General features: G+C 43.8%; 2 protein-coding genes across 5 annotated transcripts in view; both read right to left on the reverse strand.

The window, feature by feature from the left end:
* Positions 1-500: 500 nt before the first annotated feature.
* Positions 501-18,097, reverse strand: LOC138614737 (glycogen synthase kinase-3 beta-like). The gene is made up of 11 exons (XM_069688300.1): positions 17,745-18,097; positions 12,475-12,560; positions 10,552-10,653; positions 10,278-10,361; positions 9,699-9,809; positions 9,424-9,554; positions 8,650-8,854; positions 8,350-8,445; positions 6,878-7,064; positions 6,216-6,293; positions 501-5,235 (listed from the first exon to the last, which is right to left on the reverse strand). The coding sequence occupies exons 1-11, from the start codon at positions 17,917-17,919 to the stop codon at positions 5,174-5,176; spliced, it is 1,317 nt and encodes a 438-aa protein (XP_069544401.1). The 5' UTR covers positions 17,920-18,097; the 3' UTR covers positions 501-5,173.
* A 999-nt stretch (positions 18,098-19,096) lies between these two features.
* cica (capicua transcriptional repressor a) overlaps positions 19,097-24,029 on the reverse strand; it is a 33,605-nt gene continuing 28,672 nt past the window's right edge. For all 4 annotated transcript variants that reach the window (XM_069688304.1, XM_069688307.1, XM_069688306.1 and 1 more), the window contains exons 19-22: positions 23,589-23,740; positions 23,345-23,479; positions 23,140-23,265; positions 19,097-22,723 (exon numbers count right to left, since the gene is read on the reverse strand). In XM_069688304.1, the coding sequence (XP_069544405.1) occupies positions 22,461-22,723; positions 23,140-23,265; positions 23,345-23,479; positions 23,589-23,740 (676 nt within the window). In that variant the 3' untranslated portion in view covers positions 19,097-22,460. The remainder of the gene's footprint in view (positions 22,724-23,139; positions 23,266-23,344; positions 23,480-23,588; positions 23,741-24,029) is intronic.

Genomic DNA, 24,029 nt, shown 5'->3' on the forward strand with positions numbered 1-24,029 from the left:
AGTGAAGTTTGAGCTTGTTGACCTAAATACCCGCGTGACATAACAGTCGTGAGGTCAGTCCACCGTTTGATTTCACGACAGTATGAACGATAAACACCTGAATAATAGAAATGAAAAGACAAAATGATCTTAATGTAAGACAAGCAAAGTCTTCTCAAGCTGACTACTTTCAGGTTTGGGAGTTTAGTGGCTAACGTTCTTTTCAAGTAGACAAATATATATATATTTTTTAAAATCTTAAAATTCAGAACTGATGGGATTAAAAAAAAAAGAAAAGTATGCTCAAGTAGAAAAATGAAAAAACTAAATCATGAATTAAAAGTTGCTTTTGGAAAACAGGACAGTTGACATATCTAATAATATTCAAGACGAGTTTTGCAACAACCGACACAAAAGTAATTTCCTAAAACACTGGATTTACATTTAGTTTGTTCTTTGCACGTCACTGACTTCATTTAGAGAGTTTAGATCCGAAAGCAGGAAGACGCAGACGCTGTGAACACAGCTTCATCACTTTATTACAGTAAATGAGTCCATATCATACACACACAGGACAGAGACAGACAGAGTTTGTGTTTCTTTCTCTCTCCCCCCCGACGCCTCGGTCTGCCCGGCCACAACGACACCAACGTTAACAGCATTGGACTTTAAAAAATAAAAACTTAAATAAAAAGTGACACGTCACCGTATGAAGGGATCGATCGGTTAGATAAAGGAGGTAATATTAACACGCAACCGAGTTTTCAGAGAATTTAAAAACAAGTGTCTTGAGATTCAGACTTTAAAACACACACACACGGACACACACACACACACACGCACGCACACACACACACACACACACACACAAAAGATTGACAGGAAGCTCTGTCGTAACACAAATATCAGTTTCTACCATCTTGTGATGATTAGCAGCGATTCTGAATGCCATACAGCACGTAATACAAAAACAAAATGCCCGTGTTGAGAACTAGCTGGACGCCGTGACGTCATCATCTCCAGTCCGACCAAAACGCCCGCGAGATCACTCGAGCCGCCGCGCCTCCGTCCCTAACCCTTGACCGAGACGTTTTTTTCTCAATACTGCAGTAATCATATATTGCAAACCTGTCGCGACAAACAAAAAGAGCTCCGTTCCAAAATGTGAAGGAGAAGCATGCAGCTCCCGAAATAACCGGCGCCACCTACGGGCGAGGAAAACCATCACATCGAAGCTGCGTGTGCGTTGTTTAAATTGCCCGTCGAGAGCAATACTTAATTGTTAAAGTCTGCCATCTGCAGGCAAGTAAGGTCATTGCAGCTGTAATTATGACACATTGCGCCACCTGCAGGCAACGAGTGTTACAACCGGGATGGGACGTGATGTTCGAATATTCAAACAGTTATAACAACATTTTAAAATGTGATTATTGTTCTTCCTTGTTTAAGTTGTAATGCGTTACTCCCATCACAAGGTGGCAGTAATGCACCTGAACGCTTTTTGCCGGCCGCCATTAAACGACATCGGTTGAGACGGATGCGTCGAGTTCAGGTTGAGAACAGGAGACGCGCTAAGATAAAAATCAAGGAATTGTTTTATTTTTTTCCTTCTTTCAACGTTTTTATTTTTTCAACTTGAAATATTACATCCTACTTTTTTTTTTAAATCGAGAGTTTTGTTAGCTGGAACATTTTTCCAGCGTCTTGAGTTTACATTGTTTGTTACCTTCGTAACAAGACAGGAGACCAGATTTAAGATTTAGATCACCACGGCCAAAGGAAAAAAAGACAAATCTGAAATATTAGAAGTATTGTGACTGAGTTCCGTCCGACTGGTGAAGAATATGTCTGATAATATGATAACGACCGAAGAGCTTCTTCTTGTACAGAAAAATCTCGTTAGTTCTCTATTCTGGTTAAATTATTTCAGACATTTAGCATTTCGGTGGTGTTAATTAGTTCTTATTATTATTATTTTTAACCTTAAAAAAAAAAAAAGGATCATTTTGGAACAGAGCTCTTAAATATTCATTCAACGGTCCGACAGAAGGAACGAAGGAGGCGAGCCGAGCGTCGTTTAGAGCTACTTTTACAGTTTTCACTGGACTACAAGAAAGAGAGAGAAAGATCGTCAACAAACGGGAGGAGTAGGCTGTTGGTTTTTTTTTGTGTGTGTGTTTTTTTTTTCCTTTTCTCTTTTGCTGTATTTACATTTTGGATTGTGAAAAAAAGTAAACTTATTTACAAAAAAAAAAAAAAAAAAAAAAGATGCACAAACTAAGACAGCTTCGTCGACAGAATGAGGGAAATAAGATTATAAACAACTCTGTAATAAAAAGTAAAAAGAGGAAAAAAATAAAAATCAGTGCTATTTACACGTGCGATAAGAGAAGGAGGAAGAGTGAGGAAATAAATGGCTTCAGAAACTTTTGGGGGGGGGGGGGGAGACACATCAGCTTTGCTTGATTCCTCTCTTCGGTCTTTTTTTTTTTTTTTTTTCCTCCACACCTTTTCATAGCCGCAGAGAGTCTGACAGCTCTGAGTGTGAACAGCAACGACCTGCAGAGGTGATCAAACACGCCGGTTGGACTCTTCACAGCGGAGAGTAGAAGCAGGATGTGGGCGGAGCTACACCCGGGAGACCGGGAGGTTACCAGGTTGGGGGAAAAAAAAGCAGCTGGCAGGGGAAAACCTTGATGGGGAGGGAGGGAGAGGGGGAGGGAAAGGGTGAAGGATGCTCTCTACTCACCTCTTATAAAATTAATGAGGTGGGATTAAAAAAAAAGAAAGAAGAAGAAGCATCGGAGGTCTTTGCTTACACTAAAAAAAAAAGAAAACGAACATGGCTGCAGTTAAAAAGAGCAGGTGTGAGGCATGGTACAATAGTATCAAATATACTATACTACAAACTTTCAAGTGGTCTGTACTGCTTACTAAAAATCTGTACTGTTGGCTGCTCTAATCCTAAAACACTCGCTGTTCAGACTGCAGGTGGGAATATGTTCACACACTCACACACACTCTCGGTAGCGACACACAGCGGTACATTCTCCGGGCTCCTGAACGTTTCCCTAAAAGCTCTTTCTCTCAGCCCTCCAGCAGCTCTGTGAAGCAGCGAGGACCGACCAGCTTCTAACGGTTTTCACACCACGTGACTTCGAAGCTCTCTCTCTCTCTCTCTCTCGCTCGCTCGAAGTGCCTCCATCTCTCATCCCGAAGACGAATGAATAAATGAACGAACGCTCGCGTGAGCAGAAAATGTGTTTCCGTGCAGACGGACGTTCATCCAGGTCGTTCCTCTTACGTTTCTATCAGGACGGCTTTCCCCCACTAAAAATGCCTCTTTTTGTTTGCTTCTAATCTGCCCGTGTTTCTCTGCGGGGGATTTGGACTGAGCGTCGTGAAATGTTCTGAAATTAAAACAATCACAAAAAGCAGCTTCTTCTTTTCTGTATGAATTCATGTCAACATGTAAAATATAAAAACGTCGTCAACTGGAGCCATCAAGTGATTATATTTATCATGTTTTAATACTTTTCAGGCCTTTAAAATGAATCACTAATGACAAACCAGCCACTATTTCTGTTTTAGTATTCTCTGCTAGTATTATCATTATAACTATATATATATATATATATATTTTTTTTTTAAATCTATCATTAATTCAGTTGATGTTCTTTGTCTCAGCCTTTGATTCTGCTTTTGGTTCGTAGTGTTCGTCTGTTTCTATCTGATTCATCACGACTGTATTGACCAAATGTTTTGCCAGTTCTATTTGGAACATATTAATAAACAGATTGTGTGTGGGGGAGGGGGGGGGGGATAAAAAAATAAAAAAAATCACCAAACAACTTCAGACTTCTCAAAATCACCCACAGTTTCCAAAAGACTATTTTTTTTTTTTTTTTTACATTTTTGGTTGAATTAAAAAAATAAAATCAAGCGGCTAATTTGAGGCCTTCCAGAGATTTGTGAATCCAGATGTTTCCTCCACAGTAAACAGCTGCTCTTCATCTGTAGTTGAAGTCTCCAACTACTAAAACCTTCTGGCACAAATTAACCAATTCAACATTACACTGTCACGCTTGTTTTCTTTTGCAAGGGTTTAAAACGGATGTACGTTTCCTTTCAGCGAGCACAAAATGTCTTTACGACACATCAGTGTCGTTGATCTCAAGTTTATTAGTTCGATTGAGGAATTACAAGGAAACTTTGTCTTTTCAGCGACAGAAACGGATAAAGTGATATTCTGCATTTTTCTTTTGTGGACATTTCTTCATCGAGTGAACAGAAGTAAGTAAGTAAAAAGATTTTTGGAGTCAGGGGTGTATTCCTCTGAATTATTTTACTTCATTTTCTTTCCAATAAATCAACACCTCTGCTCAACTGATGTGTCTGTAGATTTTAAAATAAGATAAAAGCTGAGAGAAGCTCGATCCAGGCATGATTTATGACCTGCTCTCCTGTTTCCTGCCTCTAATTTAGTGAGAGTTGGCGCTTTAATTTGACCCGAGGCACCATCAGGTTCTCCGACCAAGAGTTCAATAAAAGTCCTTTATTCTGATGACCCACATGGGCCCCAGTTCTAGTCGTGGTGAGGCGGTGCGCCATCCACCACCCCCGTCTACTGACAGGGATTCAAAAACACGGCGGAATATAAAAAATAATCTGAAGAGAAAGAAAAAAAACCAAACAAAAAAAAACTAAACTCTAGAGACAAAAACGCTGCGTGATCACGTGAGGACTTCTATTCGTCAAATAAATAAACACATAATGTTGATTTAAAAAAAGGTAAGAGTACAGAGGACCAGCCCCCACTATTGAAACTTCTCACACCACCCAGGCGACTCTGTGTGTGTGTGTGTGTGTGTGTGTGTGTGTGTGTGTGTGTGTGTGTGTGTGTGTGTGTGTGTGTGTGTGTGTGTGTGTGTGTGGGACAATCTCCTGCTGTAGCTTTGACCCTGGCAGCTAAAACATTAACGGTCTGCTCGATGCGTTCACAGTACAAAAAACAGATCTAAGAGGAGAGCAAGCAGCACGGAGGAAAGCTGTAGAGTGAGTGAGTGAATGTGTGTGTGTGTGTGTGTGTGTGTGTGTGTGTGTGTGTGTGTGTGTGTGTGTGTGTGTGTGTGTGTGTGTGTGTGTGTGTGTGAGGAAAGGGTGAGGCTTGCAGGCAGGCAGGTGAGAAGCTACTTCAGATGTTGTTCAGAGATCCGGGTACTGAACTGTGTTGAGACGAGTCTGAGCCGGTACCATCTGGAGGAGAGACGAACAGAACTGAGTGAATTTAAGGTTTCACAACAGTAAACAAACAAACAAACAAACATTTAGACAGTCCAAAGATCTGTCATTTCTGATTGAGATATTAATATTTTTCATCTGATCAGTGCGGGAATCGGTTTCATTTCCTGACCAGTGCTGCCATCTTGTGTCAAGAAACGGTCACAGCACCTTCTGTAGTTGTGGGAACAATTTCTCTTGGCGGCTTGTGATGAAATAATCAGGACTCCGTGTCAGGTGACTTGTGTGTTTCGTAAGCAGCTCTATAATTAATGGAAGAAGTCACAGGCATCCATTCATGAATGCAAACTCAAGGCTATTGGGCTTCTTATTATAACACAACCAACGCATGAAAAAAGTAGCATCTTTTGACACCAAGTAAATAATCAATTTAAATCCGAAGTCAACAAAATAAAGTGTTTAAAGTTTTATTTCCAGGTTGTAACTTGGTTGTTTTTGTTTTCACGATGCACTCTGAAATTCAAGGACAGAATTTTAAATCCTCGTCCTTGCATACAAAGCCCTTAATGACAAAGCACCAACATATCTCGGAGACCTCAGAGCGCCGTATAATGTGAACAGAAGACTTGGCTCGCCGTGTGCAGGCTAAATTTTGCTTCCTGGAGTTTCCAGAAGTAGAATGAGAGGCAGAAACCAGCTTCCAGTTTGGGTTCAGGAGGGAGACATCGTCTGGACCGGGCTTAACCCTTTTTAATTTGGGACAGTTTATGGTCCCACCGCCTTAAACCTGGGTTGCTATTTCTTTTTACATTGAAGATTTGAATGTGTTTTTTTTTTCTGGCCGTGTTATTTTGTCCTCGTAAAGTCTTCTGAGACCACGTTGCATTGTGATTTTATACTTGTATGAAATAAAATTAAAATGAAATTCAACAGTTGTTTTTTTTTTAAACCTTGATATTGACAGTGACAATAAAGTGATAAAGAGAGTTTCCCACCGTGGGCGGAAGCAGCTGTGTGTGAGCGGGCGTGAGGAGGGATGAGGGTCGAGTTCAGCTGAGGCTGGATTGACAGCTCTGCGGACAATAATAGAAGAAAAGGTTTTTATTTAGCGCTGACTCGTACAACAAGAGAATCACGTCACTTAACAAAAGAATAGATCAGACGCCACAGTCACGATCACAGTCACGATAAACAGAGGTTACGGAGTCCGTGTTGTGTAACCTCAAATTAGCTAAACAATCTGTCAACAACAACAGAGGGAAATCTGACTTTTTAATGCTCGTTTCATGCTAGGATACTAAGCCCCGCCCACCTACTACTGGAAACCTGAGTATCTAATTAATGACGGGATTATTTTCAGATGGACCGCCAGAAATCTAATAAGGAGTAACTTTAGTGAACGACACCATTATGACTCGTGGCAAAAAAGACTATATATATATATAAAAGATAAAAAAATACTTTATAATTCATGACAGAAGTTGAACGGGAGTGAATGGAGCCAGAGCCTTTTTGGAGCCGACCCCTAGTGGCCCTCGGTGGTATTGCAGTTCAAGGCGCTTCTGCCCGGGCTTCACTTTTCAGACTTTTCCATGCAGTCCATGGCGCTAACACGTCGACGACACATGTGGTTTCCCCTTCCTCTTCCGCGTCGTACCTGTGGTGCTGAAGTTGAAGAGCATCGGCATCTCCCGGCCGCTGGGCAGTCGCGTGTTCGGCTGGCGCAGCTCGTCGAAGAAAGCGTGCGAGCAGGCCTCTAGCGGGGAGAGGCGAGAGGCCGGCGTGTACTCCAGCAGCCGTGAGCACAGAGCGATGGCCTCCGGAGGGGTACGAGGTTTAAACACCTGAGGAACGAGCAGAGCTTCACACCAAGTCCAGACATGCACAGAAACACACGACACCAGCGGCCTGTTTCACAAAACCTGAAAAAGGGTATTGAGCCGGGATTTTCCAGGCATCCTGGTTTAATCGAGCCTCGGTTCGGTTTCCATGGAGATTTATTCTTCGCAACGGGCCTGGTCCAGATTCAGTATAACAGCCGGGCTTTCTTAATCCTGGCGACTTTCGGTCCGTGTTTACTCAGATCAGAAACCAATTTCTTACAGTTATTCCTTTTACTTTAAAATAAGTAATAAAAGAAGTTTATCCCATCAAAAGGTTATATTTGTCTTCGAAACAATATTCTCAGAGCTTTATTCCTACCTTCCCCCGGGTCGCATAAGAATGTGCTACATTAAGAGGTATCGTGGATTACAGATAAGAACTTTAGTACGCCAGAGATATACGAGATATAATGTAAAGCGCTGTTGAGGTTCTTGGGTGCAAATCAGACGTTTCTCGTGTTAAACATCTGGAATAATCAAAAATTTCATTAGTATTTCATTTTAGCAAACGTGTGGTAAATATAGAACTTTTAAGAAAACCAACCCACAGTTACGACCGCTTCATCCGAGGTGTTCTGCGTCTACAGAAGCAGCTGAAAGCAGCTTTTTTTTTATTTTTTACTTTTTTTGGAGTAGACCACTGATCGCTTTGTAGTAAAACGCTGAAGGGCCACTTCTCCCGGCTCTACGCTGTTCCTGCACTCTCCAGGTGTCGGGGTTAACCGACTTTCAGGAGGGAACATTGAAACACTTCAGCTCACACGTTTAAAAAGGCCGCCTGGCTTCAATAACGCCTCCACAGGCTCTCTATGCTTTTGCTCTATTAAAGGGATGAGATGTTTCTGCCCTTCAGGTGGGAACAAATTCCTTTTAAAGAAGTAATATCAGTAGAAAGACAAATAATACACAATCAAAGAAAGTAGTCAGCAGTTTTTCCAGCTGAAAAAATGTCCTCTTTCACTGCTGGTTGAAAACCTTTTTCTTGAACTGCACCATTGCTGCATTTACAAGCTTCCTCCTGTAGAGGCGTCACTCCAGTTAGCTTCAACTATCCAGGAGAAGTTGTAACCCTGCGAGACTACTGCTGATATCTTATAGGTTAACCAATGACTCAAGACAACAACTGGCGGCTTAAACAATCATTTTTCATGTTATTAAATTTGCCTTCTCAGTTTGAGGGCAGTGAATTTATGTCGTTCACTCTGTTCCAGACCGTACCGGCTCGGAGAAGACCTCGTTTGTTTACCTTGGTCCACGGATGCGCTTTGATCTGCGGGAACTTGAATTCTGTGTAGTTGGGGTTCATCTCTCGAATTTGTTCCCTTGTTGGAGTTCCTAACACCTGAAAACAGAAGAGTACGAACCGTTAACCTTCGGACACAAAGACGCGTGTGTGTGATGGACTGGGTCGGTAACAGGTGAGCACAAGTATAAACCGAGTTAATATCTTGACGCGAGCAGTCCTGAGATCAATACAGGAACACACACACACACACACACACACACACACACACACACACACACACACACACACACACACACACACCTTGATAATCTCTACTAGCTGGTCCACCCCACTGTCACCGGGGAATATGGGCTGTCCGAGCAGCAGCTCTGCCAGGACGCAGCCAGCTGACCAGATGTCGATGTTCGCCGTGTAGTCCGTGGCCCCGAAAATGAGCTCGGGGGCGCGATAATACCGAGAGCAGATATACGACACGTTGGGTTCCCCGCGGATCAGCTGCTTGGCGCTGAAGGGAAACACAGGAAGTCACGTTAAAACGGTGGCAGCGGAGGACGTGTGCTAATGTCAAGAGAATAAATCATCGAGAGCTTTGGAGTTCGTTGTTATTTGAAATTTCCTGCAAGACGACAGAAATTGTAGAACAGAAACTCCGGCGAGGGTGAAGACCGAATTCAATCTGACGCGTTGAGTCCTTTCATACAGACTTTGTTTTCTGAACAAACAAATGTTTTTTGACAGATATTTTTAATGCTGCTGTTGTCCGTACATGACTTTCACATACAAATGAACGTCGGTTACTTTCAAGCCGGAGTTCACACGATGCTGATTAAGACTTTCACTGCCAGATAAAGATCTCTGTGTTTCACAATAACAATAATATACAGAGTTTTTACATCTGCTGTCTGATGAGATGTTTAATCATGCAGCTCTTATCGACTTTCCAAATATTATCAGACTGAATGGATCAAATTCTGATCTTGAAAGATTTTTTATTTTTTGTGTGGGGAGGGGGGGAGGTGATGCTTAAGACAATTCATCCACTGATTTACAGCCACGACAGTCGATGCAGCTCACCTGCCGAAGTCACAAAGCTTTAAGATGGCAGTTTCTGGGTCAACGAGCAGGTTCTGGGGCTTGATGTCTCTGTGACACACGCCCTGGGAGTGGATGTAAGCCAGGCTGCGGAACAACTGGTACATGTAGACCTGAGGAGGTCACAACACAAAATCAGCTCTCAAATAAGACATACAGTTAGACGACAGTGACTTCATGACGACGCGCTGGCGAGATGTTCAGGGACAACCCGCTGCAAAGAAAACGTGTTGGCAGGAGATGGGGAGGAACGCTACCTTGACGTATATGATGGGAATGATGCTCTTGGCCTTGTTAAAATGTCTGGCAACCCTGTAGACCGTCTCAGGCACAAAGTCCAGCACTAGGTTGAGGTACACTTCATCTTTCTGTACAGGACAACAAACAACAACCACAGGAATTAACAAAGCGTCCACAAGGCTGCGAAGACGGTTGATTTACAAGTCAAACCTCTTTAAAAATGCATAAACTGCGTCTTGTTTCCAGTAGGTTACTTCTATGACGTTAAAGTGCTTCTATATTTATCAGGGTCGCTTCACTTTTTTCAGGATGTGGTGTTTGTTTTTTTATGTTGCATCTGAGTGATTATATTTCTATAGTGCGTGCATCAATTCCTCTAGCTCACTGTTGTAATATCCTGAAACTATGATACTGTGACATATCAGTGTGTGAATATGGTGACTCAGCAATTGTTTGCATGACCAGAAAACAGCTTTTTTTTTTAAATGTTTTATTATGTTTACTGTTTTTATTGAGCTACAAAACAATCAGTTTTGTCATGATATAGTTTCTTCCGTCAACTCTCTTTAAAGTTAACGCTGAAACGTAACGAGTACCTTCTCGCCACTGGAGTAGAAGAAATAACGTAGTCGGACGATGTTGCAGTGGTCCAGCTTCCTCATGATCTGTAGTTCACGATTCTGGAGAGACGAGAAAACACACGAGTGTAGGTGGGAAACCGAGCGAGAAGAGTATCATGAAAGACAGAAAAACCTTTCAAACACCGACATCACCCCCAAAAAAATGAAACGCACGAATGACATCAAGAGTCTGCTTTTTAAGAGCGGTTAAAACGGCAACTGAGAGGAAAGCGTGGAGAAATCGCCCTACCTTGAACCTCTTATCCTGCAGGACCTTCTTAATGGCCACCATCTCTTGGCTGTCGATGAGGCGAGCTTGGTACACCACACCAAACGACCCATTGCCAATAACCTGCGCGGGGTTTTTACAAAAGGAAACAGTCAAGACACTAAACTGCAGAAAAATAATCGCAGCCCGGCGGGTGACGTGCAAAAAACAACATTCGTGTTTCATCTGAACAGGTGAAAACCCGCTGCTACAATAATACGGGGTTACAATGGGGTTCACATTTTCTAACTCCCTTTGCCACAATTTTTGTAGGTTCACAATGTGTGTTTAAAGTGGCTTCATCAGTGAATTGGAAAATTGGTTTTGGGGGAAGTCAGTACTTCACGCCGCTTCCCTCAAACCAGGAAACGCAGGTTCATGATGAATCCCTTCTTACACCAGCGACTCCACCAAGTATCATCGGTTGAAGGCTACATGCTCAAATGGAGCCAAAAAAAAGAAGCTGCAACAGGATAAATATCTTCATTGAGAGAGTCTTGAAGCGAAGGTCAGACTCTGCAGTGGGAAACCATCAGCCAGCTGGCACAGAGGAAATGAACTGAACAATGGGCAAAGACGGCGTGAGAAATAATCCCTGGTTTCAGATCATGAAACATGAAACCCTTCTCAACTGAATTTGACCTGCGGTAGAAGCTAAACAGGATGTAGGCTCAGACCTTCACCCGCCTGCACTGTCTAACACAAGATGGCTGAAAAAAAACAAAAAAAACCCAGCTGATTAACTTAAGCCCCTTTTCCACTGCCGGTACCGGCTCGACTCGGTTTTTCTGGATTACCATTCTGGCAAAGTTGCCGTCACTACCTTGTACTACTTTTTGGTATCTCCTCCGTCAAGCTTCCAACTAGTGAGCTAAGCCGACACTAAAAGGTGACGTTAAAACCCTGCAGACTGCTGACTGGTCAGAGACAACCATCACAATCACGTCCTGCAGAAACCCACCGCTGCGACAGTTTTCCCCCAAATTCGCCGGACAACTTGATTAATGGAAACCCGCAATTCGCAGATTTGATTCGATGAATGCTGAGTGACCACCAACAGTTACTTTGGTTTTAAAAGACAAATCAACAATGCAAACGTTGTAATATCTGGCTGAACATCTGTATACTGGAGCTGAAACGACTGGTCAATTCCTCAGAAGAGTAAGAGGCATAAATGGAGATAATTAGTTAATCTTGTGCAACAAGGCTCCGGCTTGAGCACTTCCTGTGTTTTTGAGCCATTTCAAATAATGAACTGGATCTATCTTTGGATTTTAATGTGTTTTGTCTGAAAAGAAAGAGAGAGAGAGATAGAAACTATGGAGAAAAGAACAAGACATTTTCAAATGAACCCTTTTTGTGAGTTGGTAATGAAAATAATCACTAGTTGCAACCCCACGGTAAACAGGTTTACTGGTAAGCTGGTAACGACGCACGGATGTGACAGATGTCAGAAATCACACGTCTATGGTCAACATTGGCAAATTATTACATAATCATAAAGACATTCAGTTTACATTATTATTACCTTCAACTACTGCAGGTATCAGAAAAGTGTCAAAACCTCTGATAAGACAACAATAATATTATTGACTTTTGAGATAACAGGTGTGATAAACATGGGTTTACCAACTCTCAGAGCCATTAAGTTATCTCATGAGAGATAGACGCTGAGGGCAAGACTCTCGCTTCACGACGCTACATCAGGCTCCAACTGGCACAATTATGTCATGTCGGAAAAGAGATGGGAAAGCAGGCTATGAAGGGAGCCTTGTAAGGCAAAAATCCCTCTTATCAATTAAAAGCAGATATATTACAGCCATTTTATACTATAAAGTTGTGCATCCAGGGGAGAGAGCTTCTTACGATGACACAGTTGGGTCTTGGTGGTACTTTCTCGCTCACCTTGATGTCAGTGTAGGAGACTTCCTGTGGGCGGTCCGGTCCCTGGCCTGGTGTGGCCACGACTGTTGTCACCTTCCCACTGTCTCCTAGGAAACGAGCAGGAACAGGTGTAAATATGGAGGTCCAGAGATGAATGAATGAAGTGTTATGATTCAGAAAAAAAAACAGTGCTGACTTTTTTTTTTTTTTTTAAATTTTGGTGTTAAAAATGTGAAGTTATAAGAAAGGGTTAAATGGTGCGGTGGTCCTTCTGGTTGGTCTCCGCAGGAAGGAAGGATGTGAAACTGCTTTACAGCGTAACCCAAACAACACTCCTGACGTTCAACCCGGGACACTCGCCGCAACCGGCCTGAACATCTGGGCCGTCTCTCCACCGGCCGTTTGAATATTTAGGTTAATGACAGCCTGGTGAATGGACGTCAACCTCACAAAAGCCTCCGAGGAAGACGGAGTCAACGGCTGAGTTCATATTCAAGACGCTGTGACTAATTAAACTGGGAATGAACCCCAAAATAGGCCAACCACTTCCTTTGTCCTGATAAACTGTTTTAAAGTGATAAGAGCCTTCCACAACAGCAGTATATTTTGTCAAATATATACACATACCATATGCTACGTAGATTATTATATTATCACAGTTTACTGACAAACAAAAAAAAAAAAATTCTGAAGTGAAAAGTGTTGAAAAATCTATTTCTCCAAACAAGGAGAATAAAACATCTCGAGGTGTCCTGGTGTTTGAAAAACGTCAAAATAACCTCCTTGCTTATTTTATTGTCTCCAGCTGAAAACTTTCACCAAATATTTGATTATGGATTAATTGCTTGGCGTAATTAAAAAAAAAAAATAATTAAAAAAAATTCTCTGATTCTTACTTTCTGGTTTCTTTACTTTATCATGATAATAAACTGAATATTTTAAGTGTTGGACTTGTTGCACGTCATCTGACATTTCTCTCCGTCACCTCATTTCTTACTAATTTCCTAAAAATGACCACAAGAACAGCACAATACTACCAAACACAAGTTCACAGTGTGAACAGGCGCGTCTGGCCTCGCTCCATTGAGGATTGTTTTAAGTCGTTGCCTCCTACTGGGCGTAGACCTTTGGATTAATTTCAAACTGTGGGAGCCGCCTTTAACTAATTGGCATCAACCAGCATATGACGTAGGTTGTGCACAGAAACTCAACCGCAGCCGCTAACGTTTGAACTACTTCCTCATCGAGCTCGGCCACAGCAATTATGACGGTAGAGCAAATACAGTCATGAATACCATACTGGGATGAATAGGGGGGAAAAAAACAACAAAAAACAAAAACGAAAGGCTTTTCAGTCGAGCTGAACTCTCGGTTAAAAGCACACGATTCTTTACGGGGAGGGAAGTGCGTCGGCTCACGTAGCGAACGCCTTCACCAGGCATTACCCCGATCACCTGACTCACCTTGGGATCAGCACCAGTGCAGCGTCGCTGCAGACATTACTGCTCGCGGTAATGCGTCGGCTCGTCTCATCATCTCTACACCACGATTAAACGAACAGTTCTGCTGGTTAAATGCATGCAAAGTACAACAAAGCAGACCTTTTGGCCTCGTGTGGGAGAAATTAAGACGAAAGACCCGCCGGATACAACACACATTAATTATTCTTCATTCTTTTTTCTTTTTAATCTAAAGACTTATTTCTGTGACTTGGACTTAAGCCCTCCAAGAAGCTACCGAGTTCTGGATTTCTTTAACAGGCGTGGAAATCCCGTTTTCCAACACTGACCTATTCTGTTGAAATAATAGAGCAGCCCTCTGCCATCACGCTGTCATGGTGTTGTATCGCTGCCATCCTGACCGTATCCACATACTTATTGCTTTGTTTACCAAACAACACAATGCATTTATTGACAACGGGCCCCTCGTACAGCCAGAACTGCACGTCCCGGTGTTCTTGTACGTCCACATCCACACCGCCGTCAGCCTGCTGAAACGCGTGCTGGTTACCCAACAGGCACGCTGGCGATATCGGTTACAGCTGAAACTGTGAAACCTGCGGAGTGACCGGGTCGCCGGGTTTCTCTACTTCCAACGACTGGGTTCATCCGCTGGACGGTAATGAATACGCGCAGCACACGGGGGGGCAGCAGGTTAAAAGTAGGACACTTGGTTAAAGGATACGTTTATACCAACTGTCCATGTGACTCCTCCGCTCACATTTTTTTTTTTTTTTTCCGCCGACGTATCGGAGTACAGCCGGAGGTATCGGAGCTCCTTTCCTGCTGCCATTCAGTTTCTACAACAGGAACTCGCGCACGCTCGCAGCAGATCAATAATCCATCACAACGAGGATTTGTCAGAGTTCCTGATTAATCGTCGCGCCGTGCTTCGAGCTCGGCGGTTTCCTATCGGCGCCGCATTGTGTCACACTCGGCTTCCTGTCATTCACCTGACGTCCACAGACGGAAACTCACGTCTCCGAGAGGAAATAATGCCTGAATACACGCCGGTTTTTTATGGGTTTTTTTCAAACTGTCACATTCACGTGTGTTTATTTAATGTCCAAAAACAGCAGGACACTTTCCAACCACGTTTTGACACCTGTGTCTGCCCAACTAATAACACTGCAACAAGAAACATCAAAATTGATGCATTAACCAGCAGAACTTTGATGCTAATACACACACACACACACACACACACAAAACAACAACCCTGTACTTACATGAACTCCACATCCTAAAGCGAAGTAGCTTCAAGAGAATTAAGTTTACCTTATTAATATGCAGTTCAATGCAGCAAGATCTTCCAAAGTCTAACCAGGCCATCTACTCTACAGGGAGGAAAGTGTGAGGCTTCTATCGAGTATCTATTGTTTTCGAGGTATTGTGTTCAAATGACAGTCAACACAATAGTCCACTTCCCGGTGGATCACGGTTATGTCTTTCCTTAAACAGTAAGCTGATCTTCATAGAATTTACATAAAGCAATTGTGGGGAAATGAGCCTCATGGAAGTAAACAACCTTGTATACCACAACGCCTGAGGCGGCTGGTCACATGATGTTTTTATCACCAACAGTCTCTGCAGTGTTTCCCCAAAGAGATAACCACGATTTTACTAAAGAAGAAGAATGTGTAAATCGTTTTCTTCCACAATAATATTTTATAGCTCAAGTTTTTTTTTTTTTTTTTTTACATTTTCCCCGAAGCTCAGCAGTGAGGAGACCGACTGTGATGATGCTGTTGCTCAGAGACAAATCCTGGAGCTGCTCCACAGACAGTGAATAATGGAACAACTGCTCTGACACTGTGACAGCAGCAGCCAAGGTAAATTATACAACTATGTGGGGAACTGTTCGGATTTACGTCAGGAAGTCCAGTTTCTTTTCTTTTTGGATGCAAAATCTAACCCGAAGATCAAACCATGTTAGCTCATCACGACCTCATCAGTTCCACAGCTGATTCTGTTCATTTCCAAGAGAGGGCTACCGCCGTTAGAAAATAAATGTCAGTGATAAAAGAAGTAGTGGAAATGTTTCCTTTGGTGTCGCCCCAGTGCAGCGCCACCTCTTCGGTCCTACTCCTTCCACTGACGACACACGTCAGGGCGTGTCACTTCATCCTTGGGACATTCACAGCACCATCTGCTGTAATGCAGGCAAGAAGGACTTTCACTGTGACCACATACAACCAATTATTTCAGCCAGTAAGCAGATAGGTAAGGAACCAACTACTGAATCCACTTTGCCCATAAGTTGACTGATCAGTAGTTTTTCCTCACAGATTTTTTTTTTTTTTTTACTGGCAGACATTTTGACTTGTAGGGAAAAGCACACGTGTTTTAATGATAGCTGTACTTTCTGCAGAGGACGTCCTGCTTTTGTGCACTTTGGTTAACTCTCGTGGCTTACTGCGACACTTAATGGACCATAATTGATACACCTGTCAAAATATCTGTCGTAAAAAAAAAAAATTAAAAAAAAAGAAGAGAAAAAAGCTCTATTGTAAAGCAGAAATTGTATTATCCAAGGCCACTTTTCAACTAGAACTATCGCAGCTGCGTATTGTGGACTTGGATAACACAGGAGTCCGTTATAAAAGCAGGAGTACTTGAAAACCCTCAACATCTCGTTTGTAGAAAAGTCTTCCAGTGTTGTTCGTGACGACAGAGCCCTTGTTGGTATGGCAACACAACATCCTTAACGCATCCATGTCCAAGTTTAATTTCACCCTTGATGCCAAATCTCATAATTCTGTCTGGCAAATAAGAGGCTAAATTGGTTAATCCTGCCTCCTGAAATTGCTTCTCGGTCCTCCCCCACCCCCCCCCCAAAAAAAAAAAAAAAAAAAAAAAACCCAACCTTGACGGAAACATCCATCAAATCACTCGAAATCTTTTCTGCAGCATTTGGACAGGAAGGAGAGAAACCCAAGGGGTCACAGGGCTTTGAACTGGAGACGACCTGTCGCTCAGACTCTAATATCATGAGACTCACACCACAGCCTGCTGATGGATGATAAGGGTTGGATTAACACACACTTCCAGATCTCTGCTTACACCTGTCAGTAGAGTGATAAAGGAGGGTATGCATGCTCTGCCTCCATCCCGGGCAGAGGACAGCACACTCCTTTGGCATCCGAGCAGACGAGACGAGCCTCCTGTGCCGGACGTGGCATCACTCGCATCCTCCAGGCGTCGGCCACCTGCTTGCTTAAGCCTAATGCCCCACAGGTGACCTTGGTGATTAGGCAACTTTCCGCCCCGACCCGACCCGACCCTTCCCCCCCCCCCAGGCGGTGCCTCTCTCTCAAAGACACCCCTAAAACAACCACCTCGCTGCCGAAGCGTTTTTGAGTTGGAGCTCGGCCACAAAGAGCAGGTCCGATATCACGGCTCTCACACCGGGGGACAGTCGAACCACAGCGAGCCCCCCCCGGCTGGTGATTCAACGGAATATTATTATTCCCAACAGCCTGGTGTTACACCGGGTTTAAGTGATGACCTCTCCCCCCTCCCCCCCACAGTGAGCTGGACACCAGACGGTGAAAACGTCCATCGGCTGGACAACAAGGGAACTAGTGACATACAAAACAAGTGGCTACCGTTAGCCAGCGAGCTAGTTAGCACGCTAGCGAGTTCGTTAGCTTCTCGACGGGAGTAAGAACGACTTTCCTCCGGGTGGTCAGACACGTAATACCGGCTGCTATTTTTGAGGTAGAAGCACATTATAACACGTATTAGACTCGGCAGGTTCCGCGAAAACGCTGGTGGCAAATCAGAACTTACTGGCGAGCTTAAGGTTCGAGCATCCTGACGAGCTGCTGCCGGAGGCCTGCGGGACCCCGGACTTTCCTGTGCTGCTCCCCACGGCAGCGGCTGATCCTGTGGACGCAGCGGCGGCTCCCGGAACACCTGGCGGCTCAGCAAACGAGCTGGTCCTGGGCCGCCCGCTGCCGCTCATAATCTCTGTGCAGGGGTCAGGGTTGTTGTTGTTTTTTTCCCCCACCGTTTTCAGCTTAAGCGACTGCTAAATTGTGAATCCCCGGCAGCGACTAATCGTGGAAAGGACACGCCGAGAAACACCGCTCCCGTTGCCGCCGGCTGTCTGGGGCTGGTCGCTGTTGCTAGACACCTAGAAACAGAGCGCGCGCAATGCCACCTGGGAGATGGAGTTTGAAGCAGCTGTTGCTCAGGTTTGCCGCGCTGGCTTTCGCAAATCAAAACAACTACAAATGTAAAATGAATTAACGGGGGGGGATGTAGGCCAAAGGAAAAAAAAAAAAAAGAAGAGCAGCAGTCACATAAAATACACGGCAATATAAATTAAATTCTAAATATCGTAATGGTACTAAAAAATATCCCACGTAAATCACTGGATTTACCCTTTAAGTGGCAAGTTGCCCACTTTCTTGCTCCAACAGTGCAGATATTTTTACATAACACATTTGCTTGCCAACTTTGTAACCTTATTTTTAAACCTGCTGAATAGTACTTTTGGAGCTTGTAAAATATGATAAATGAACATTTATAATGTAAATTGAATGAATACTTTAAAAAAACAACAAAAAAAAACCTACTATGATTAATAACGTTAAATTAGTTGTTTTTTTTTTTACCCCATAATTCATCATATTCAGTGATATATCTCACTTGGGAAAAACAACACAAATAAGTATCACCTGATAAAGGTCGCTGGACTTATTTGGGATTCAGAAGTGGACAGGTAGGCATTTGTCATCTTAACCCTCCCATAGCGAGTGTTTACTGTATAGGAGGCTCTTGTGAATGCGTCTCCTTGCCATAGCCCACCTCCTCACCCAATATGACCCGAATCTGAAAGGCTGCTCTAATCCAATAAGAACTCTTAACACTGATATGCTTGATAAAGGCCAGCCGGAGAAGTACGCAGTGTATGTTCCAGGGATTTGGGGGACTTGCCAGTTATATCAAGGCGGCCAAAATTTTTGATTTTGCGTCAGCTCTTCTCTCTCGTTCAGTTTGCAATCAGTCCTGAGTAGTATCAAGAGTCATTTCCTGCTGACGTGGAGCGATAAGCAACACTTATTGTGACAATTTGGTCAAACATTCAAACGCCGGAGAAATTCAGGGACGTGAAATGAATTCAAAGCCACACGACATTGTGTTAGATCTTTAATATTTTCAATATTTAGTTTTTTTTTTGTTTTTTTTGTTGTTTAGAAATATTGCACATGGTCAACATGCCTGCTTATGAGATAACACTCACCTCGCTCATCCTAAAATTCCTTCTCCAAAGTAAGGACAGTTTTATTTTTAAGCACAATCATACAGTGTACACGCATACATGTGTGTGTATGCACATACGTCTGTGTGGGTGTGTTCACGCGTGCATGTGATTGCACATGCATGCAGATTGACACTTTACAGCCCTGACCCCAAACTGATGTGAATTGATAGTCTTCTGTTACCTGTGTGTTTATATATATATATATATATATATATATATATATTTATATATATATTTTATATATCCTGAATATATATTTATTATATATATATATATCCTGAATCAACTGGATTTGATAACAGTCAAGATGGCGGACAAAATAGTCATGGTGACTATAAAAATACTGTCTCTAGAGTAGAATATAGAATGTAGAATACAGTGAAAAATATACTATTGATAATGTTGCTGCGTGGTGAAAGAACGAGAGGTTGGTCGTGTTAACACGCTACCTGCATGTGCCAAAACATACACACACACCCACACACAGACCTAAATGCACATATAATGGAAATACCGGTATATATATTTTTTTTCACACATCCAACTGTATACAGAGAAACAAAAAGAGATACCCATTATGATAACTACCCCCACTCTTCACCAAAGAAGCAAAGAGCCAAAAAGTGCTATTTCAAAAAATTTTCTTTGACTTTTAGTATGTTATACTCTCTATCTCTTCAACAATATCAATAATTGTGTGATTCTTTTTTTGTTGTTTGTTTTGTTTTATACCAAATTTAAAGATAGTATCACAACAGCTCTTTCCTCTCGCTGACTTGACTGCACTGGATTTTTAATATCTATGGCACAGAGCCTTGCCCCGAAAAAAACTAAACAAAACAACCCACCCATTCCCCCCCCCCCCCAAAAAAAATAAAATAAAATAAAAGTCCTATTGCACCATTTGATGGGAAAGGATAAAGTGTCGAGAAGAGAGGGAAGAGGGGAGGGCTCCAGAGACTGCCCTCCAGGGCTGGTCTAGGATCTGCTTTCCCTGAACTAACCCTAACCAGAACCATCCTGAGCTACATAGCGCTTGACCCGGGACCAGTGCTTAAGGGCACTTTCTAACAATACTTGAGGGGTCCGGGGAGGGGGGGGGGGAGAGAGAAGGGAGGACAGGAATAAGAGCAGGGAGGAAAAAAGTTGGTTTGATAACATACGGAACGAGGTTATTATTATTATTATTATTTTTTTTTAAACTACTAAAACAATCTCTAAAAACAATACTTTCCTGATTTAACTTGTGGCGGTCCCAGACAAGAGGGACCTCACAAATTGTGCAAACACCTGATTTCAACGTTTTTACAAAACGATAAACGCCCCTACTCCCCCACTTCTGCTGTGTCTGGTGAGAAATCAGAGGGGAGGGGAGGAGGTGGGGGAGGGGGAGGGGGGGGGGGGGTAGAAACCACCCCAGGTACGATTACAAGTAGAGGGGGAGGGAGGGCAGGGAGGAGGAGGAGGGCGGGGGGGGGGGGGGCAGACTGATTTTGTCCCCTTCTTTGTCCAGAGTTTGTTTGTTTTTGTTTTTTCTTTGTGATTTTTTTTTTTTTTATTTTTATTTTTTATGCCGGAGAAGAAACACAATAGAGCCACAAGAGAAAAAAAAAACAGGCCACGGTAAAACTGGTTATTTCCACGGCAACGATAACGAGAGAAAAGCAACATCATATTCACTTGGAGATTCAGAGAAGTTTGGTTAAAATTCTACGTTTCCTCTCTGCCTCTCTTGTTGTTGTTGTCCTTATTCACTACATATTACGTCTTCCTACTGTTGGAATATGAATCTTGCATCCAGTGAAATATCAGCCTGGTTTCTTCTTCTTCTTCTTCTTCTTCTTCTTCTTCTTCTTCTTCTTCTCTGCGCTCTGCTTGGAGTCCGGTCAGTGTCGAATGTAACGTTGATTCTTCAAAGCCTCACAACCAATAGTCTCTTTACAAAATCTCTAACGGTGCCTGTTCACACAGGTTTTTTTGGGGGGTCGTGACCCCAACAGACATACACACACATATATATATATATATAATCAGCTCCCGCCAGTGAGGACTCAGTCTTTCAAAATGTCATTAACTGAAGGTGCAAAGGTTGGTCACACTACATACCGACTCCTGCCTTCTTCTTCTTCTTCTCCTCCTTCTTCTTCTTCTTGTTTTTCCAGGAGCGAATAGGTTTTTACGCTTTCAGTTTCTCTTCTCACTACAATCACTAAAAACTGTGCAGGCCGATGGCTTGGTCAGACCAGGGTTGACTGTGTTGGTGTGCGAGTGCTCACGCTGCACAGACGTTTGTCCGTGCACCGCGCGTTCGTGTGTGTGTGTGTGTGTGTGTGTGTGTGTGTGTGTGTGTGTGTGTGTGTGTGTGTACTGCATACGTGTGTGTGTGCTGTCTTGTCTTGCAGCATCGAGGGGCTGTGGAATATCAGTGGAGGTCGTTGGGGTTGTGTTTGTGTCCCGACCACTGTGCTGAGGAGTGGCAGGGTGACGAGGAGGTCAAGTCAATGGCATCTGAGGGCTGGCTGGCAACAGCAAACTGCATCTGCACAAGAAGTGACAAAGTGCCTTTGTGTGTCATGGTCCTTGGTAGCGGCTCCTGGGGACTGCCAACCAAGAGTAACAGTCTGATTTGGTAAGTGTGTGTGTGCGTGTGTGCGTGTGATCATGTGCATGCTGGAGATTACATATGCACCAGGGTTGGTTTGTGTGTGTGTGTGTGTGTGTGTGTGTGTGTGTGTGTGTGTGTGTGTGTGTGTGTGTGTGTGTGTGTGTGTGTGTGTGTGTGTGTGTGTGTGTGTGTGTGTGCGCGCGCCAGAGAGATAGAGAGTGTGTACCACAGAGTTTGTGTGTCAAACTACAAACTACTGTACAAATGTGCTGAGAGCAGACCTGGGCAAAAGTGCTGACTAGAAATATTCAGGATACTTGGAAAATAAAGGGGAAAACAATACTTCAAGAAGCACTTGACTCATCATGACTTTGCATGTGATTCGACCACTTTTTAGGCTTTTTTTCCCCTTTTTTTTTCTTTCTCCAAAGGTCTGATTAGACGATTCAAGCGCGCCTCGAGTAGTTTGAACATCTGTGACCATCCTCCATGTTTCTGCCCAGGTCTGGTGGAGATAAGTGCCAGTAGAAACGGACCATCCTCCCTACTGGTTCACACACACTCCTCTCTCTCTCTCTTTTTCTCGCTCTTCTTCTTTGCTTGATTTTCCTGCTTCGTCGTCCTCTCCAGCTTACGATCCTTCGCTTTTGGGCTCCTCGGGGCTCCGCCCTCTGTCTCCCTGCGGCTCCGCCCCTCCGTCCTCCCGGACTGATTGATTGAAGGAGGAGCTGTGGGACGGGGCGGGGTTGGCTTCGGCCGACCCTCCGAGCTCGAAGGTTCCCGGCGTGGCCGTCTGCATGATCTTCTGACGGACCTCGCGGATCTTCAGCTGCAGGCACACCTTGGTGGGGAACGTGTCCGAGTAGCGTGCCTGGAAGGCAGCCGTGGCCTGAGCTGGAGAGGAGAGAGCGACGAGGAAAATAAGGAGGGGTTAACGAAAAGCAAGGAGAGAAAAACCTCATGACCATTTAATCTGTATGATTTCCTTGAAGATAAAACAACAGATTTTTGGTCACGGATTTTCACTGAGCAGCTTGCTTCACATACAAAAACCAATGACTCAGTTGTTTCTCAGTTTCATAATTACAAAAGCCAAAAGGATGTGTTCATTCATATATGTATGATGCTATGGAATACTGCAAAGACTTAATATTTGGATGTAGAAGTGATTAATTAGGGTTTTCTCACTCTGAGATCCTTTTTGATCTGTTGTATTGGTCTCATGGGAGTGCAGATGATCTCAGGGCTGCACGCTCGACAAAAATCAAAGTTCCACCAGCGACTTAATGCAATTTCTAGCATTTGTTTACCTGAGGGAAAGAAGCCGTGTTCCTGAAACAGCTGCATGACCAGCGCCCGACGCTGATCCAGAGTTCGGCGCAGAGACGAGTAGGAAACCCTGTCCAGGTCTCCCAGAGGAACCTCGGCCTCCGGACCTGTTGGGTTCAGAAAGGTGCGTCAGAGCGCTGCCGGCTCGTCCTCTGAGATCTGTCGGCGCTGTCGCGTCTGTCGTACCTGCTCTGTCGAAGGTGAAGATTTCTCCCTCGCACTTGGCGGCGCTCTTGGGGGTGTTGGGCTCGGAGCTGCAGCTGGACAGACAGCGGGTCTTCCTCCTCGGGGAGCTGGGTTCTTCTGCTGTGGGCTCGAGCTCTGCAGGGAGTCGGAGACACGAGGGATGACAAAGAGGAACGCACACTTGTGCCGAATAGTAAAATGGTGATTTTACTCTCCGATGTAACTTTAGATCTTTCAGTCTCACCCGTAGAGTTGCGTCTCTTCCTGCGGTAGCTCCCCAGGATGGCTCTTGGCGAGGTGGCCAGACTCTGCAGAGTGGGCGAGGGAAGGACCTCCTCCGGGTTAAACTCTGGAAGCTCGGCAAAACGCTCCTCAAAGTACGTCTCCGACAAGACCCTGCGCACACGCACACGCACACGCACACACACGCACACACAGAGAGAAAAACAACCCAGCGGCCGCATCAGTCTCCGGTCCAGCAGCACAATGTTTTAAATACCAGGGGATGCATCTGAATTTATTCACATTTCTCATTCCTTCAGGCTGAGTTCTGCCCGGGCGTTCTTGTCTCTGTGGCTTCCCCACCACTTTTCTACTGTCTAAATATATTGCATATCAAGGGTAGGCACTCTGCCCACTCACATTCAGTAAACAGAGTTTCCACCATCGTGTTCTGAAGTTGGAG

The sequence above is a fragment of the Brachyistius frenatus genome, unplaced genomic scaffold (assembly GCF_029030835.1).
Source record: "Brachyistius frenatus isolate BFR_SWC_R1_liver_20210118 unplaced genomic scaffold, ASM2903083v1 Contig_558, whole genome shotgun sequence".
NCBI lineage: Eukaryota > Metazoa > Chordata > Actinopteri > Embiotocidae > Brachyistius > Brachyistius frenatus.

Bases quoted from the DNA above. Each gene is read 5' to 3' on its own strand.
- LOC138614737 (XM_069688300.1), bottom strand. From the start codon at position 17,919: ATGAGCGGCAGCGGGCGGCCCAGGACCAGCTCGTTTGCTGAGCCGCCA. The intron at 10,654-12,474 runs GTGAGCGAGAAA...AACCCCGCGCAG, and splicing joins TCTCCTACACTGACATCAAG to GTTATTGGCAATGGGTCGTT. The intron at 6,294-6,877 runs GTACGACGCGGA...TATTGTCCGCAG, and splicing joins CTTCAACTTCAGCACCACAG to AGCTGTCAATCCAGCCTCAG.